The sequence below is a fragment of the Parasteatoda tepidariorum genome, chromosome 9 (assembly GCF_043381705.1).
Source record: "Parasteatoda tepidariorum isolate YZ-2023 chromosome 9, CAS_Ptep_4.0, whole genome shotgun sequence".
Classification (NCBI taxonomy): domain Eukaryota; kingdom Metazoa; phylum Arthropoda; class Arachnida; order Araneae; family Theridiidae; genus Parasteatoda; species Parasteatoda tepidariorum.
In genome coordinates, this window is record NC_092212.1 from 78,537,195 (window position 1) to 78,552,535 (window position 15,341).

At 33.0% G+C, this 15,341-nt stretch overlaps 1 protein-coding gene across 1 annotated transcript; it reads right to left on the reverse strand.

Annotated features, from left to right (window-relative positions):
- Positions 1-5,336: 5,336 nt before the first annotated feature.
- Positions 5,337-10,506, reverse strand: LOC107444870 (serine/threonine-protein kinase dyf-5-like). Its single transcript, XM_071185877.1, has 4 exons — positions 9,926-10,506; positions 9,370-9,580; positions 7,209-7,823; positions 5,337-5,438 (listed from the first exon to the last, which is right to left on the reverse strand). The coding sequence occupies exons 1-4, from the start codon at positions 10,504-10,506 to the stop codon at positions 5,337-5,339; spliced, it is 1,509 nt and encodes a 502-aa protein (XP_071041978.1).
- Positions 10,507-15,341: the final 4,835 nt, after the last annotated feature.

A 15,341-nucleotide genomic window follows, 5' to 3' on the forward strand; every position in this document is an offset into this window, starting at 1 on the left:
CTCAAGGCTAGTATTCGTTTTATTCTGTGTCTTGTGATTTAACCCCTTGGGGACGGGTGATTCAGAAAAGCATTCGTACAAAATCAGAATCAAGTTGTAATTAAATAAAAAACGGTAACTTAAATGTAGTCGTTGCTATAATTTGACAGACTTACTTTGCTTTTACTTTAATTATTGCTAGTTTAATCATATATATAATCAATGTTAATTCAAAGTATAACTAAATAGTTTTATTTTGAACAAAGTAATGGTGAATTAAATAAATCAAACAATTATAACTCCGCCCACAANGCATTAACGCTACATGGAGAGGAAAGCCACTAAAACCTTCCATGGTTAGTCTTGCGGAAAGGAGACTCAAACCCATGATCCGTCTACCAGTGAGGATATTTTACGTCTGTAGAGTAGTCGGTGAAATCCGGATGCGGAATTAACATAGTAATAGCTGGGGTTTGAACCTGATTCACCTCATTTGTAGGAGAATGCTCGATACCCTGAACCATCAATGTTATATATATATATATATATATATTCTATATATATTTCCCAATGCTCACCAGGAGAATGACCTTTCGTCATGCAGGCATCTGAAGGGCAGATTTGTTGGCCACTCTTTTAGGGACATCATATTAGATGGGCCAGCGTTGCTCCCACAGTAAGGACAGATAGTACAGAGAATCAAAGAACATCCATGCCTTGCCTGGGATTCGCACCCAGAACCTTTCTGATGTAAGGTCAGTTCTCTGACCCCTACACAGGCCGGTCGGCTGTTTCTTATATTTTATAGACTGAATTTTATCAATTAGGAGCAATTTGATGCATAAAGTACTAATTTGTAATTCTTCAACGAACTCACTAATGAATTCGATATGAGTAGGTGGTGTGGATTCCTTGAAAACATTTCAAGCATTGGGGACAACAAACATTGTAAAGAACTGAAAGACACCTCAACTTTCACCTCTTGTGAAATTATTGCTTAGCATCTAGACTGCTAAGCTTACCTGACATTTTCTACTATTGTAGCAAGTGGTATAAAATTTTAAAAAAAATTAATATTTTCCTTTGTTTTAGTTATTTCTATCTTTATTTATTTTTTTAATCAACAGAAAGGCATGAAGTTTTGATATTACATTACTTAGAAAAAAAATTAGGGGAAGAGAAAAAAAATGAGCTTGGAAGCTCACGTGTATCTTCAAACATATATAAGAAATGGCAATAAAAATGATCATAATGACACTAACAACGCTTCTAGTGTCAAGGAAGGAATGAAGGGTTGCCACAGGCGACTATTTATGAAAAATGTGGAAGAAACTCAATTCACTTTTGCAGTTATACTTCTTATGCGACTTCCAACAAGGTTGCGTTAAACGTTTAACGCTACATTTTTATTGGCCGGGAAATCACGTGGTAGGATCCAGTTTTCCCTCATTCATTTCCATATTGTTTTGGTTCTCACTAGCATAAAAGTCATAAAAGTATTGTTTGTCTATAAATATTTTTTTAGTTAGTTTTGATACACATATAATTTAATAGGGTAGTATTTGTTATTTTCAAATTTAGTGGATAACAATTGTAAAAAATTAGTGAAAACAATCCCACGGACAATGTGACGGATTTAAGGTTATGTCAAGGTACGTCTCCTGTAAATATCAATTGATTAAATACACAAGTGGGCGACCTTTGTGCTAAAATACAAACTAAGGTACACAACGTTAAAGAGCAACGTTTGCATTTAATAATAATAATGATATCAATTGATTGTTAGGTTTTCTCTTCTGAAATTACATTATGACGCATTCACATGCGTTATTAATACAAATACATTTTCCAGGGCGCGACGATGAGGCAACCACAAGCACTTCGACTGGTTCAAGAGGTCCACGAGGGAAAAATGCACAATATGACCATGATTACAGAGCACGGAAGCGAGCGGAGCAGGAAAAAGAGTCGTTGAATAGAACTAGTGATCCTTCTACGACTGCTGATTCTTCTACAATTAACGTCGCAGGTTGCGAAGTTTAACTTCTTCCACGCGGAGGGACTCCACGCACTATTTTTTTTTTTTTATTTACTAGCCTTAAATTATTCAATCGCATCTACACCTATGACTTACATTTCCCACTATTCATATACAAGCAATTTTTGCATTCAATTTCAATAGTAAACTGAAAAAAATAAGCTTCAAAAAGTTGTTAATTTTAATTTCATTTGAAAAAATTTTAAATTACGTTTCTTTTCTTTCTTTATTTACAAAAAATTGGGCACCTGGGCCGCGCAGAAGGCCCCTATCCCATACATCATGAAATAGTATAAAAAGTTAAAATAAAAGACAGTTTGAGTTCAGCAGTCTATGGCGTGGCTGCACCTTGCTTGTATAACTGAACGAAAACGAAAATAATAAGAGCAACTTGTTGTAATCTGTGGATGGTTGTAGTTTGATTGTAAACGTGAGGTAACATAGGTCAGGATTTCAGTATTGGTAAAGTGTTTGATGCTGTGGCCTATTGGTACTTTGCATTATTAATGTAGACTATAGATGCTGGAATTGAAGACTATTATTTGTGCTGATAGTTGTAGTACGAGGCGTCGGAGGTGAAATGAGCGGCTATTGGTCTTAGTTTTTGGTCTTTTTTATAGTTCTCGAAGTTAAAAATCTGATTGAAGTTGGCTGTGCTGCATTTTATGGCTTTGCCGTAGAAGTCTGCATTTAATTTGTGTATATATTCGGATAGAAGCGGAATTTTGAGATCTTCATGGATGTTTGAATTACGTAGGAACCATCTGGCGCGGGTGATCTTTCTGAGTATTTTATTTTGACATTGGTTGAGCTTTTTCATTAGGTGTTCGGGTATAGTAGTCCAGGCAGGTGAAGCATATGTAAGTATAGGTCGGATCATGGAGGTGTATAGTATAAATTACGTTTGCATACCTGCCAACTTTTAATACTTTCGAGGATGATTTTCCCCAGTGGTAGTAAATAGGAATTTGAATTGCAATATTAGGCAGAAATATTGACAATCGACTAGGGGTAGGACGATTCCATAATGTTAGAGTGGAAAATTTGGGAAGGAGGGAAAAATAAGCTGAGGGTATAGGGCATATCTGCCAACTTTTAATCCCTTCCATTATCATTTATCCCAGTGGTATTAAAATCGAATTAAAACTTCAGTTTTAAGCAAACAAATACGTTGTATTTGAGAAATCTTAAGTTGACAACCATGATAGTAACGCATTTTAATATATGTGTTTAATTTTTGTAAGAATAGTGGTGATCAATATCATTTAAAAATTAAGATTATAAAAGAAAAAAATAGTATATAATTACTACCACTTTAAATATGAAAATAAAATCTTCCGGAAAATCCGGAAGAGTTGGTAGGTATGATAGGGGAATTTTTTTTTTCATTTGATTCTGGGGTTTATTGGTTACGTTTCTTGCGAAATTATAAACATTCCTTTCTAATGCATATGCTACCGACATATGCTTTAAAAAATTAAGATATTTTAAAGGAAATTATGGTGAATTATCGCCAATGAGAATTTATGAATCAAAATTACGATGATTTTCTAACTAGCTAGTTAATTAAATATCATCTGGATCTTTGTGCAGGGAGACAATATAATTTTTAATGGTTTTCCTGACCACTGCAAGTAGGATTTATCATCAACATTATCGACGATATGAATTTATCGTCAATTAAAATTACGATCACTTTCCAACAAACTAGAGAGTAGAAATATCACATGGAACTCTGTGCATTATGACATGGAAGTTTCAATCGCTCTCTGACCACTGATTATGGAATTTATAATCATCATTATCGGCAGTAAGAATTTATCGCCAATAAAAATTACGAATACTTCTCTCATACTAGAAAGCTAAAATCACATTTGCAGCTCCATGATTAATGACAACACAAGATTTAATCCTTTTCGGACCATTGCAAAACTTTATCGTCACGTCGCCGATGAGAATTTAATTATCACTTTAAAACAAATTAGAGAGTAAAAAGTTCATCTAGATCTCCGTGCATGGTGACAATATAAGTTTTAATCACTTCCCGACCATTGCAATAAAAATTAGCGGCAATAAGAATTTATCATCAATCAAAATTAGGACAACTTTTCAACAGACTGGAGAGGTAAAATCTCATCTACAGCTTTATGCCTAATAACAATACGAATTTCGATTTTCTGATTGCTTAAAGCAGAATTTGTAAAAATATTATAGCCAATGAGAATTTATCATGAATCTAAATGTTGACTAATTTTAGACCATCTGGAATGTTTAAAATTTTAATTTTAAGCTTTGGACTGCATAGCAATAAGAGTTTGAATCGTTTTTTCAAAATTTAAAGGCGAATAATGTAATGTGGAGGACTTCGTGGAGGACTTTTTTAATAGAACTAACTCGCAGCGTTACATGGAGAGGAAGACCACGAGAACCTCCGACGGTTAGCCTAACGGCGAAAAGACTAACCCATGATCCGTCTACCACTGACGATATTTCAAGTCAGCACTGTGGTCGGTGCAAGCCGGATGCGGATTCGTTTCGACCAGCCATCGCTGGGGATTCGAACCCGGTTCACCTCATTCGAAGGTGAGCGCTCTATCCCCTGAGCCATCGCGGCTGGCTGAGGACTATTTGTGGCAATCTAGTCAAGAATATCGGTAACGCAATACGATCATACCGTTGATTAAAAAAAATAGGGGTTCTGAGTTCGATCCTAGCAGCCGACTAAGCAAACATCGTATATAAGCAGCAAGGTACATGATAAGTTAGTCGCGGTTGAAAGTCCTCTCGTTGGTTAGGGGGGGGGGAGTTTTAAGAGAGGGATACCTGCTCAGGCATTTCCACGTCGCTTGACCGTGGTCAAAATTACGCGGCATTCCTATCAAGGCCGCAAGCAAAAGTTTAAGATGCTTCTGCAAAAGTTTTTAAGTTGTTTTAATTATTATATTCTGCAGGAAAAAAAAATGTCGAAAGTCTCCTATAATTTATGCTGATTTACTTTCAGAACTATGAAGAATATCTCATTTCGAGTTTGCTCTATCCGACATTATTATTCTTGGATTAAATGTGAGTACAAGATAAATAGACATTGTACGTAAATAGTTGAAATTGAAGATAAATGAAACATGAGAAATAATAAAAAAAATGTAAGTCATTTATTGTAAGAATGAATTTCCAAATACAAACATTCATGAAGACATATTTTCAGTTATGGTATAAATAATAATGCAAAATAGTAAATTATTCTTCTACATTTGTATCATCAGCATTGATGCATTCGTAGTAATCATTTTTTGAAACAAAAGTTATCGTTCTCAGTTGATTATCTCAGACACGTGACCAAGTTCTCAGTTATTCTAGTTATTTTTCTCAGACTCCTAGCTTCCTTCAGATTTTTCATTTTCTTGTTGTTCTTCAAAAATATCTGAAATACAATTTTTTTTGTAATTACAAAAGATTAATAAATATATATAAAAAGAAGCAGTTTTTAAAATACGAGTATTATGAGTATTTAATTCCTATCGATTCCATGCCATTGGTGTCTATGCAGATTGGCGAAATCATTTATCGAGACACGCCATACTTCCAATAAAGATGATTATCTTTTGCAGATAAGTCTCATTCGAGCGAAATATCTTGTTAAAAAGTTTGAAGTTTTTGTAATTTTAAAACACTAAAAAAATAAAATAAATTTAACATTTATAAAGTGTGATTGCAATAACGAAAGTTTAATAAATAAATAACTACAACATTTAAAAGTTATGAGCATTTCATACCTGCTGTTTTCAAGCTAATGATGTCTTTGTAAGGATGTCAGATTGTTCTATAGAAGACACGTTATACTTCATTTAAGGATGTCCATCTTTTGCACGTGAGATTTTCTTTCTTTCTTTTTTTTTTTGATACTGAATTCTATTTATAGTCCTTTCTACAGATTTTTTTTCTCCTTTCATTCTATGGAAACATCTGTGGAAACATTTATAAAGTTTTATTGAATAGCAAAAATTAAGAGAATAAACACGCTAAACATTTAAATATTATGAGTATTTAATACCTGATATTTTTATGCTAATGATGTCTGTGTAAGGGTGTCAGTTAGTCCTATCATTTATCAAGACGCATCATACTTCATTTAAGGATGTCCATTTTTGCACTTAAGATTTTATTTTTTTTGGATACTGAATTCTATTTATAGTCCTTTCTACAGATTCTTTTTTTCCTTTTAGTTCTATGAAAACATCTGTCAGAAAATAGACAATTTTTTATTTGCAAATATTTAATGAATAAATTTAAAGAACATATATAATTAATGAGTATTTAATACCTGTCTTTTCCCGCTAACGATGTTTTTCTAAGGATATCTTTTGGGCCAATGATCTATCGAGACGCGCCATGTTTTCTTTAAAGGTTTCCATCTCTTTAGCACAAAATATTATATTCAGCTGCTTGAACACTCCTTCCATTTTCACTGACTAAAAATGTTTGCTAAGTTCTTTAACATTTCATTACAATACAGATAAACTGTCTTCAGAAAATTTCTGATATCAAATCTGTAATGCTAGTCAGAGTTTGTATGAATCGTGAAGATTTTCCTTAAAACTCAAAAGGTTTTTTCTTTCTTTTAAATTTAACTCATTGCACCTTTTATTCAAAGTCATAATTTCAAGTTCATACCAGAGTTCAATCTTTGACCAATCATCTGCTAAGAAGCATACCACATCGATCAGTCCATAACTGTACGATTCCATAGATTCCATCGTTTCCATGACTGTTTTTTTTTTTTTCAGAAAGTTCAAAACTTTATATTCATTACGTTTTTCATTACTTTGCCTCAAATTCTGGCTATAATATGCAATCAGATTTCTTTAAATTTCGATGCTAGGACCAGTATTCCGTTTTCAATGAAGTCTACCATATGTTTCATCAACCACCATTGAATCATCTTCACTTCATGAAAAAGAGCAGGGCCAGTGAAATATATCTGTCATCGTCATTGAGTAAATTCATGTTCAGAATGCTTAACTGTATTTTTTTTTTTTTTTTTTTTTTTTTTTTTTTTTTGGAAACCCTATGTTGACACACCACTTAATCATTACGAAGACCACGCAATGATAGCAATTTTCATTTCAACCTCAAACTATTTAAAACTAAATCGAAGAATTCGATTTTTGCAGGCATTCAATTTCCTCCGTACCCAACTCATAAAAGTATCGTCTCGAATCGTGTTGTTATTACTCGTGGAGATGTGCACAGGCGAATCATCATCCACGGCTATTGATTTCGGACTGCTAGTAGTTTGGGTACAGTTAGAAATCATGATCTTTATAGGAACAGATGTTTTCCTCTCTGCAAATTCGTCGATTTTCAAATGCATCTTCATTTTCCGAACCTTCCGTTCCAATGATACATTTTTATGTTCCCACTCTTCGACTTTCTCTTTTAACTCCTCGATTTTTCTCCCTGATACCTTTATTACGCACTTCTCGCATTCAGTGTTAGCTCTCTTAGCATTAAGTGGCTCAACACTCTCATCAGCTTCACGTTTCACTCCCCGATTTCTGTTCACGCTAACCATTCGGGGCTCTTCTATGTTAGGGTTACCAAAACTTATCCACTTTAGATGTGGCCCTGCTCCAATTCGGCTACCACTCTCAAAAAAGCAGTGGTCAGCTGCCTTTGTAGCGTTCCACCTCTCTCTCCGATCGGGCATCAGAAAAGTGTGGATGAAATTCAAAGCAAGTTTCACTTGCCCTTCTGATATGCCCGTCTCGGAGAACATTCCACGAATGGAACTCTTGAAAAATTCTCCCTAAATATGAAAAAAAACTGCAATTAATTTTTAATCATGAATAGCCTTTTAGAAGTTAAAAAAACATTTGTAAACTACCTTCATGTTATTAAAAATTTTTGATCGTCCCAAAAAATATTTGGATATCTTTCTTTAACACATGGCCTGCCCGTCTAACCAATCATTAAATAACTAGAAACTAAATTTTCAAATATTAGAAAAATTTTGGTAATTTTTGAACCGCTTTAGCATGACATATCTGTAAAAAGAGGTGAATTATATAAGTCTACGAATTGTTTAGAAATAGTGGTGAATAAAAATCTACTAAATTGAATTTATTAAACCAAGAACCACAATTAATAAGCTACCGCTTGAAAACATTTATTCGCTGTCCGGAGCAAGTTGGCATCTCTGTGTATATAAGTAAAACTATTTTTGTGTGTTCTGTAGTGCATTAATTTCTTCAAACCATTTTAGTAACAATAATAAAATAATTAAAAATTTACTCGAATTATGTGTTTCTAATAATCTTGGCTTCACCGGTGACCCCCGAGGCGCTACGAACAAAATCAGTGCCGGTCACCGGTGATCACCATGGCATTCAACGTGTAAAACAATGACAAGACTTCAGAGAAACTTTAAATATTGTTTTACGAAGATTTGAAAAAGAGCCTGCACTGTACAAAATTCCAGATCTAATTACGATAAAAATTACTTGCTCTCAGGGTGCAGGTATTTTTTATCATAAAATTTATTTCTACCGCTACAAAATATTTAATATACCGTAATTTTACAGTAATAATTACCTTAAAATTATTGAACACCTTTCATTAAATAACTATTACTGTAAAAATTACAGTATAAATGGATTTTGGAAAAAAATGGATTTTACAGTAAAATATATGATGCACACAAAGTGCCGGCACTTCATACCGTAATTTGCTCCGGAATTTTTGTACGGTATAGGCATTTGATAATTATTCGTAGCATTTTAAAGTTCTATATTCTTTCTGACGACTTGGAAAGTATAACAGTATTGCATAAGTGATTGTGAAGTAATACGAATACAGATTATTATTTAAAAATATTACTTACCACGTTTTAGTAATAAAATAGAAGTTTTCAACCAAACAGAAAACATATGGTTTGACATTGTTTCACAATGAATCTTTCCATTGTATTATTGTATCCATTTTCTCCGAGGAAAAAAATAGCACATTTATATTTAGAATTTGTTTTGAGCTTTTTTCTTTGCGTGTGCAAACAATTATTTTATACAAAAAAAAAGCTTTACAAATTATTTTTGCATATGAAAAAATTTAATTATTATAATTTTTTTAAAGTTTGATTTCTTTTATAAAATGTTCTTAAAATTATATTTTGATCAAAATACAGTAAATATGCTTTGAGTCGGTTGAGGTTTTCAATTTAGCTGTGTATTGTAGAAAAAAAGTTTTAATTAACAGAATATAGTGTTGCTTGGATTACCAGAAGTAATCATTCAACTTAATAAATTTAGTGTTCTATTAAAATGATTGAATAAAAATTTTAATAAATATGAACCTACCTGAAGGATGTTAAACAGGGCTGGATAAACATCCATTTCCCAATTTCCCGCGTTGACTGATGTTCCAAGAAGAGCTTGGTTGGTAAATAGCTCCAGAACCATCATGCCATACGCCCACATATCATATGCTCTACCCTCAATCTCTGCTTCACTACCAAAGGATAGGCAAGATTCGGGAGGTCTATATAAGGGTGGCAATCCAAGTTCAGACCTGTAAAATAGTAAAAAATAAGTTTAATTTAATATTTAGAAAAATAACTTAAGCCTATTTCAACTCAAAGCAATTTAACAATTTCATTCTTAACGCAATACGATCTTGGTCTTATATATTAGAGGCTTGCTTCGATACAAAGTTGAAGGAGAAAAATTCAAAATTTTGTTGTCAGTTTAAATGTGTCGAATAGATTATAAGATAATAATGTCAGTTATACTTAAAAAAAAACTCAAATTAAAAAAAATAATTCAAATAAAAAACGGAGTAGAATAGTAATTTTTATCTTAAAATACTTCAAGCTACACAGTTTGACAAATATTAAACAAATCTTTAATTGCTCACCTTGGTATTGCCTTCGTTGTTGATGCAAGAAATGAAAAGTCGCAGATAACAGCTTTGTTATCATGCGATATCAAGACGTTATCTGCTTTCACATCTAAGTGACAAACCTCATTTGAGTGCAGATATGCCAAACCACAGAGAATGCCATGAAGCCATGATTTTATGCAGTCTAGGGCACTTGATTGACTCAAGAATGTCCTGTCCTGGACTGCATGTAGCAAAGTGTCCCTTAGCACGGGCATCACAAAAATTGCTACATCTTGGTCATTGAAGTAGCCGTATTCGAGGAGGGGGATAATATTTGGGTGAGATAATTTTGGCCAAATTTCAGTTTCATTTGGTTTGGCTACTCCTAAGGCGACCATTTTAACGGCAACTTCTCGGCCTGAGTAGTCAATCATTTTGTAGACATCGCCAAAGGCGCCAGACCCAAGCTTGTCGATGCATACAAACTGATTGGCTTCTAGGACTCTCATGGCATCTCTTCTGTGTTGGTAGTGTTCTCCTGATAAATCAGGGGGGATGGGTTCGTCTTGATGATCATCATCATCACTCTCCGCGATATCACCGAATCTTCCCATTTCTCAAACTTTTTATCAAAACGCAGGAAATTAATTCCCAAAATCAATTTGCTGTTTAGCAAGAACTCTAATAAGCACATTCAATCTTGAAAGTACAAGTTAGAATGGCCAACAATGCTTTAGAAAAGGTTTATATAGAGTTTTAACAATGAATATTTTTCAGTTCATGAACTAACGATTAAAATTTAATTGTTAAGAAGTAGTTAAATGTTTTGAACAATGAAATTTCGTTTAAGTTTCATGTTGCTGAAAATTTTAAAATATCAATTCATTGTTGGAAAAATAGTAAAATGACTTTTAAGCGAAACATTTATATTGTTGAAATTTCGCCATAAAACTGGTACTTAAAATCACTATATGGAAACACGAATATTTAAATACATGTAAATTATACGTACCAATGCAATCTTGTTATACCTATTCGGAATCATAATTAAAAATTATTAAAATAGCGTGGCAATCAGAGTGCGCGCCTTGATATTTAAGCAATAAAAAGCAAGATATTGAAATCTATCAAATCCTCAGATGATAAGAATTAAACAATTCAAAACAAATTTTATTGCTATAAATATTTCGAATAATTGATTTTCAATCACATGAAGCCACACCAGGGACTACTTTTGGGGGCTAGGCATTAATAAGTTAAGTTTAAAAAAAAAAACACAACTGCTTAATTAAAAATCCAGAAACAGGTACTAAGTAAATGGGATTATTCTCTATTTTCCCCCTAAAACCATGATTCTAGTTAAAAAGGTTCTATACTTATTTTAGACAATCAAACATATTTTTAACGTACACTTATAATAGCTGTAGTGCTAACAAGTACTACATCTTACATTGGTTTAATTTAATATGCCGTTATTTTATTTAAATACTTTACAAATACCCTATATTTAACAGAAGACATAACAGTAAATTATGTTAACAATATCAACAAATCAAATGAAAAAGTTACAAACTTCTGCGCTGTCGTCAACCACTCCATGTCCAACCAATATCTTTTATTAATTTTCCTAAATATAATATATAACTCATAGTGAGAAACAATTGTATAGTGTGTAAAAAAAAATTAAAAAAACAGCCAGAATCATTTTTGATATCATGATCGGATCTTCACGTTCTAGGACAAACCCCGCTATTGTGTTAACACGGTTTATAGTGAACAAAATTTTCGCTCACGTGTCTTGCTGCACAAGTACAGTCAATTCGCTATAACTCGAAGTACGATAACTCGAATATTACTATAACTCGATTTTTTTTATGAGGTCCCGACCCTTTTATCTTCAATTTCATGTTAATTATTCTCGATTACTCGAATTTTACTCCCTTTAACTCGATTTTTTTTTGATCTTTTAAAGCAAGAGAAAAAACCTAGGAGCTGATATCTCTCCCCTTCCTTTGCAACACTCACACAATGTCTTTCGCACTCTTCATGGAGAAGCTAAAGCTGTCCCTCTTGAAGTATGTGAACAATGGTTAAATGAAACGTTACCATATTTACTTAAAGGATACAATTAAAAATAATGTTTTCAATATTTATGAAATGGGTTTATTTTTTAAATGTCTTTTAAATAAGACTAGGATGTTTAAGGATGAAAACTGCTCAGGGGGTAAAATGAGCACGGAACGTTTGACTGTCCTAGTTGAAGGAAATGCGTCTGGGACAGAGAAATTGCCCTGACTTGTTATCGGAAAATACCGAAATCCCCAATGTTTCAAGAATGTAAAAACGTATCCTTTGGATTACAAGTCTAACAAAAAGTTTTGGATGACATCAGTTTTATTTGAAGACTATGTAAGAAAATTGGATCGGAAATTCTTCGCTAAAAAAAGAAAAGTGATACTCTTTATGGATAAATGCACAGCGCATAGTGATCTACCTAATTTGAAAGCAGTAAACTTGCAGTTTCTCCCGCCAAACACAACAGCAAAGTTGCAGCCGATGGACCAGGGTATCATAAAGTGCTTAAACAGTTAAACAGTCTTATCGTAAATGGCTTCTCAGAAAAATGATCTTAAATATTGTAAGCATTTAGAAGATTTGTAACTAATAAGCATTAATTAAATAATCCGACAATATTTTGAAAGTCCAAAACCTAAACTAACGGTAAGTCGAACTTTTTCGTCAGTCCTATCAGATTCGAGTTATCGCGAATTCACTGTATAATGTTATTTATTGTGAATATAGTGAAACAAAACAAAAGAGGAAGTTGGATATTATTAACTTTTTCCTGTCTTCGACTGATTTATTTTCTTCATTTTTTTTTTTGTAATAATTTTGAAACTTCTACTTCAAAATAAATACGTATACAGATTTTTAAAACCATTTATAGCATGGAATGTAGCAATGAGCATTTTTTCTTGTTTGCTTCACTATTGAATTCGCTAAGCATTCAAAGAAGCCTCAATCTTCCAGTATCTAGACAAATGCTTCAAATCAAAGCCGATGAATTTGCTAAGCGATTTGATAAGACTACTTTTATGTGATCGAATGTCTGGTTAGACAAGTATAAAAAACGGAATAACATAAAATCAGGAAAAATTATCGGAGACTCGGGAAGTGTTTCCATATCTGATGTTGCACATAAGCTAAAAATTGCTAGTCTTTTCAAGTCGAAGAGAAATAAAAAAATAAAAGTGAACACATTTTTTTTTACTACGTACTATTTTTCAGTCATTTTTTTATTTCATTTTATTGGTCATTTATTTAAATAATATGTAATAACAGGGGGGGGGGTTGGAATACCATTAGTTAAAATTGTTTGGTTCACTATAGCGGGGTTTGACTGTATGTATGTATATATATATATATATATATATATATATCACAGTTAAAAATTATTCGTGTCTTTCAACGTAGTTTAACCAAATCTGAAGAGGATTTAAACCATTTCATAATGGAGTGCCTGCAAGTGACGTAGTTGGGTATTTAGATCCCGATTGATAGTATAAATATTGTTGGTTGTATAAATACTTGTTTACATCAGCAACTGTTCTGTCCATTCTATTTCGAGTAAGTCGAGCCCGTCAAGTATCATTTCTTTAAAGTGATACATTCTATATTCTTTTACAAAGATTCTTTCACAAAGATATCGATTCTCTTCCCACATATTTCTTACTTAGCACAAAGACAGGCATGAAGACATGTAGAACATAAAAAAACTAATTATGCATCGAAGTTGCCAGGTACACAAAACAAGTATATATCACGGTTACAATAAAGTACATAGATAAATAATGAAGCAAAAGACGTTGACTAGAAGGAATTATATTCTAACAAATTCGACGTGCGATATGATATGATATGATATGAATAAATGAAGGTAATGCTGCGTTGTATTTAATTAACATCACGTTAATTAACATTCTAACTTATGAAGGGGAACTTAGCTCGACTTCAACTCGCCATCTTGTTAATAAGCGATCACCTGGCGCTGATATCATTGGTCATGTGTCTGTGTATCTGTGATTGTCTTCTTCTTTAGTTGCAAGCACCCAATTCCTCACATTCACATATGCTCTTTCTTTTTTTGTTTCTTTATTGCAAGTATACAACCTTTTCCTGCAAAACACGAACGAAGCTTTATTAGTTTTGTAAAAGAACAATATACAGTGCACAAAAAAATGGACCATCCTGAATAACTTTTGATCTAATGATCGAATCTGCCGATCAGATGGCCGAGTGGGTAGCGTGCCTGACTGCGGAGCCGATGGTTGTGGGTTCGAATCCCTCTCAAGGCATGGATGTTTCTTTCTCTCTGTGCGTGCTATGTCCTTTCTTCTGTGTGATTATGTGAAGGTAACCCGTCCTATAAACGGGTTTGTGGTTGTATGACGTGGGTGACGCTGCTCCACCACCATGGCTTAGCCATAGGTGCTCACTGAGTAGCGATAAGAGAGTAGCAATTCTGGCATTTCTGAGGCCAATGGGAAGTAGACCCAAGTGCCCGCCATTAACCAAAAAGAAGAAAAAATGATCGGATCTTCGCTTTTTAGGACTCAATCTTAAAGGTTCGAAGGGGGTGACCTTAAATATGCTAATTACAGTACAGACAAAGTCGTATTTTTAAAATTCGATTTCTCAGGTACTATTTGACCGATTTCGCTCAGACTTTGTATAAAGCACTTAGCGTGCTTGCATCTCTTATACTAGTACAACTGATATACATTGCGCAAAAGAAGAAGAAAAAGCTGACTGCTCTGAATAGCTTTTGATCTAATGATCAGATTTTTACCTTCTGGGACCTCAAATATACTAATTATAATTTATAGGAGCAGACAATGTTTTAAGTTTCGTAATAAACACAAAAACGTACTTTCTCTGAATAAACATGCATTTTTTTCGATGATTTCAAATTTCAGACAGCCGAAATATTGGGGAGAGCCGCAATTTAGGAAATATGGTACCGATAATTTGGTCAGGAGGGCGGTCCAAAGTTTGGACCCCTTGATCTTAATTTTACTTTTGCGTATTTCGTCGAACTATATAAGCGAATTAAGAAAAATTTTGCTCACAATTATAAAGTTCGTTTATCTAAAGATAATTCAATGCAAAATATAACTTTCAGTAAATATTTATTTTTTTTTTATATTTTATTTAATAATAGTTGAAATCTTTTGAAATGTAATATATTCAATTTTTTTACATAATTTTAAAGAATTCAATTTTAAGTGACAAAATACAAAATTTGAGCAAAATCAGACGAATTTTAAAAACAACGGAATTTTAAAAACAGGACTTTCAAAATTCCATTTCTCAGGAGCAATTAGATCGATTTTGCTCAAATTTAAAATTTTGTTACGTAAAATTAAATTATTTAAAATGATTTAAGAAA

Bases quoted from the DNA above. Each gene is read 5' to 3' on its own strand.
- LOC107444870 (XM_071185877.1), bottom strand. From the start codon at position 10,506: ATGGGAAGATTCGGTGATATCGCGGAGAGTGATGATGATGATCATCAA. The intron at 7,824-9,369 runs GTAGGTTCATAT...TTTCATATTTAG, and splicing joins CCCTGTTTAACATCCTTCAG to GGAGAATTTTTCAAGAGTTC. The intron at 5,439-7,208 runs GTACGGAGGAAA...ATTGTATTTCAG, and splicing joins ACGATACTTTTATGAGTTGG to ATATTTTTGAAGAACAACAA.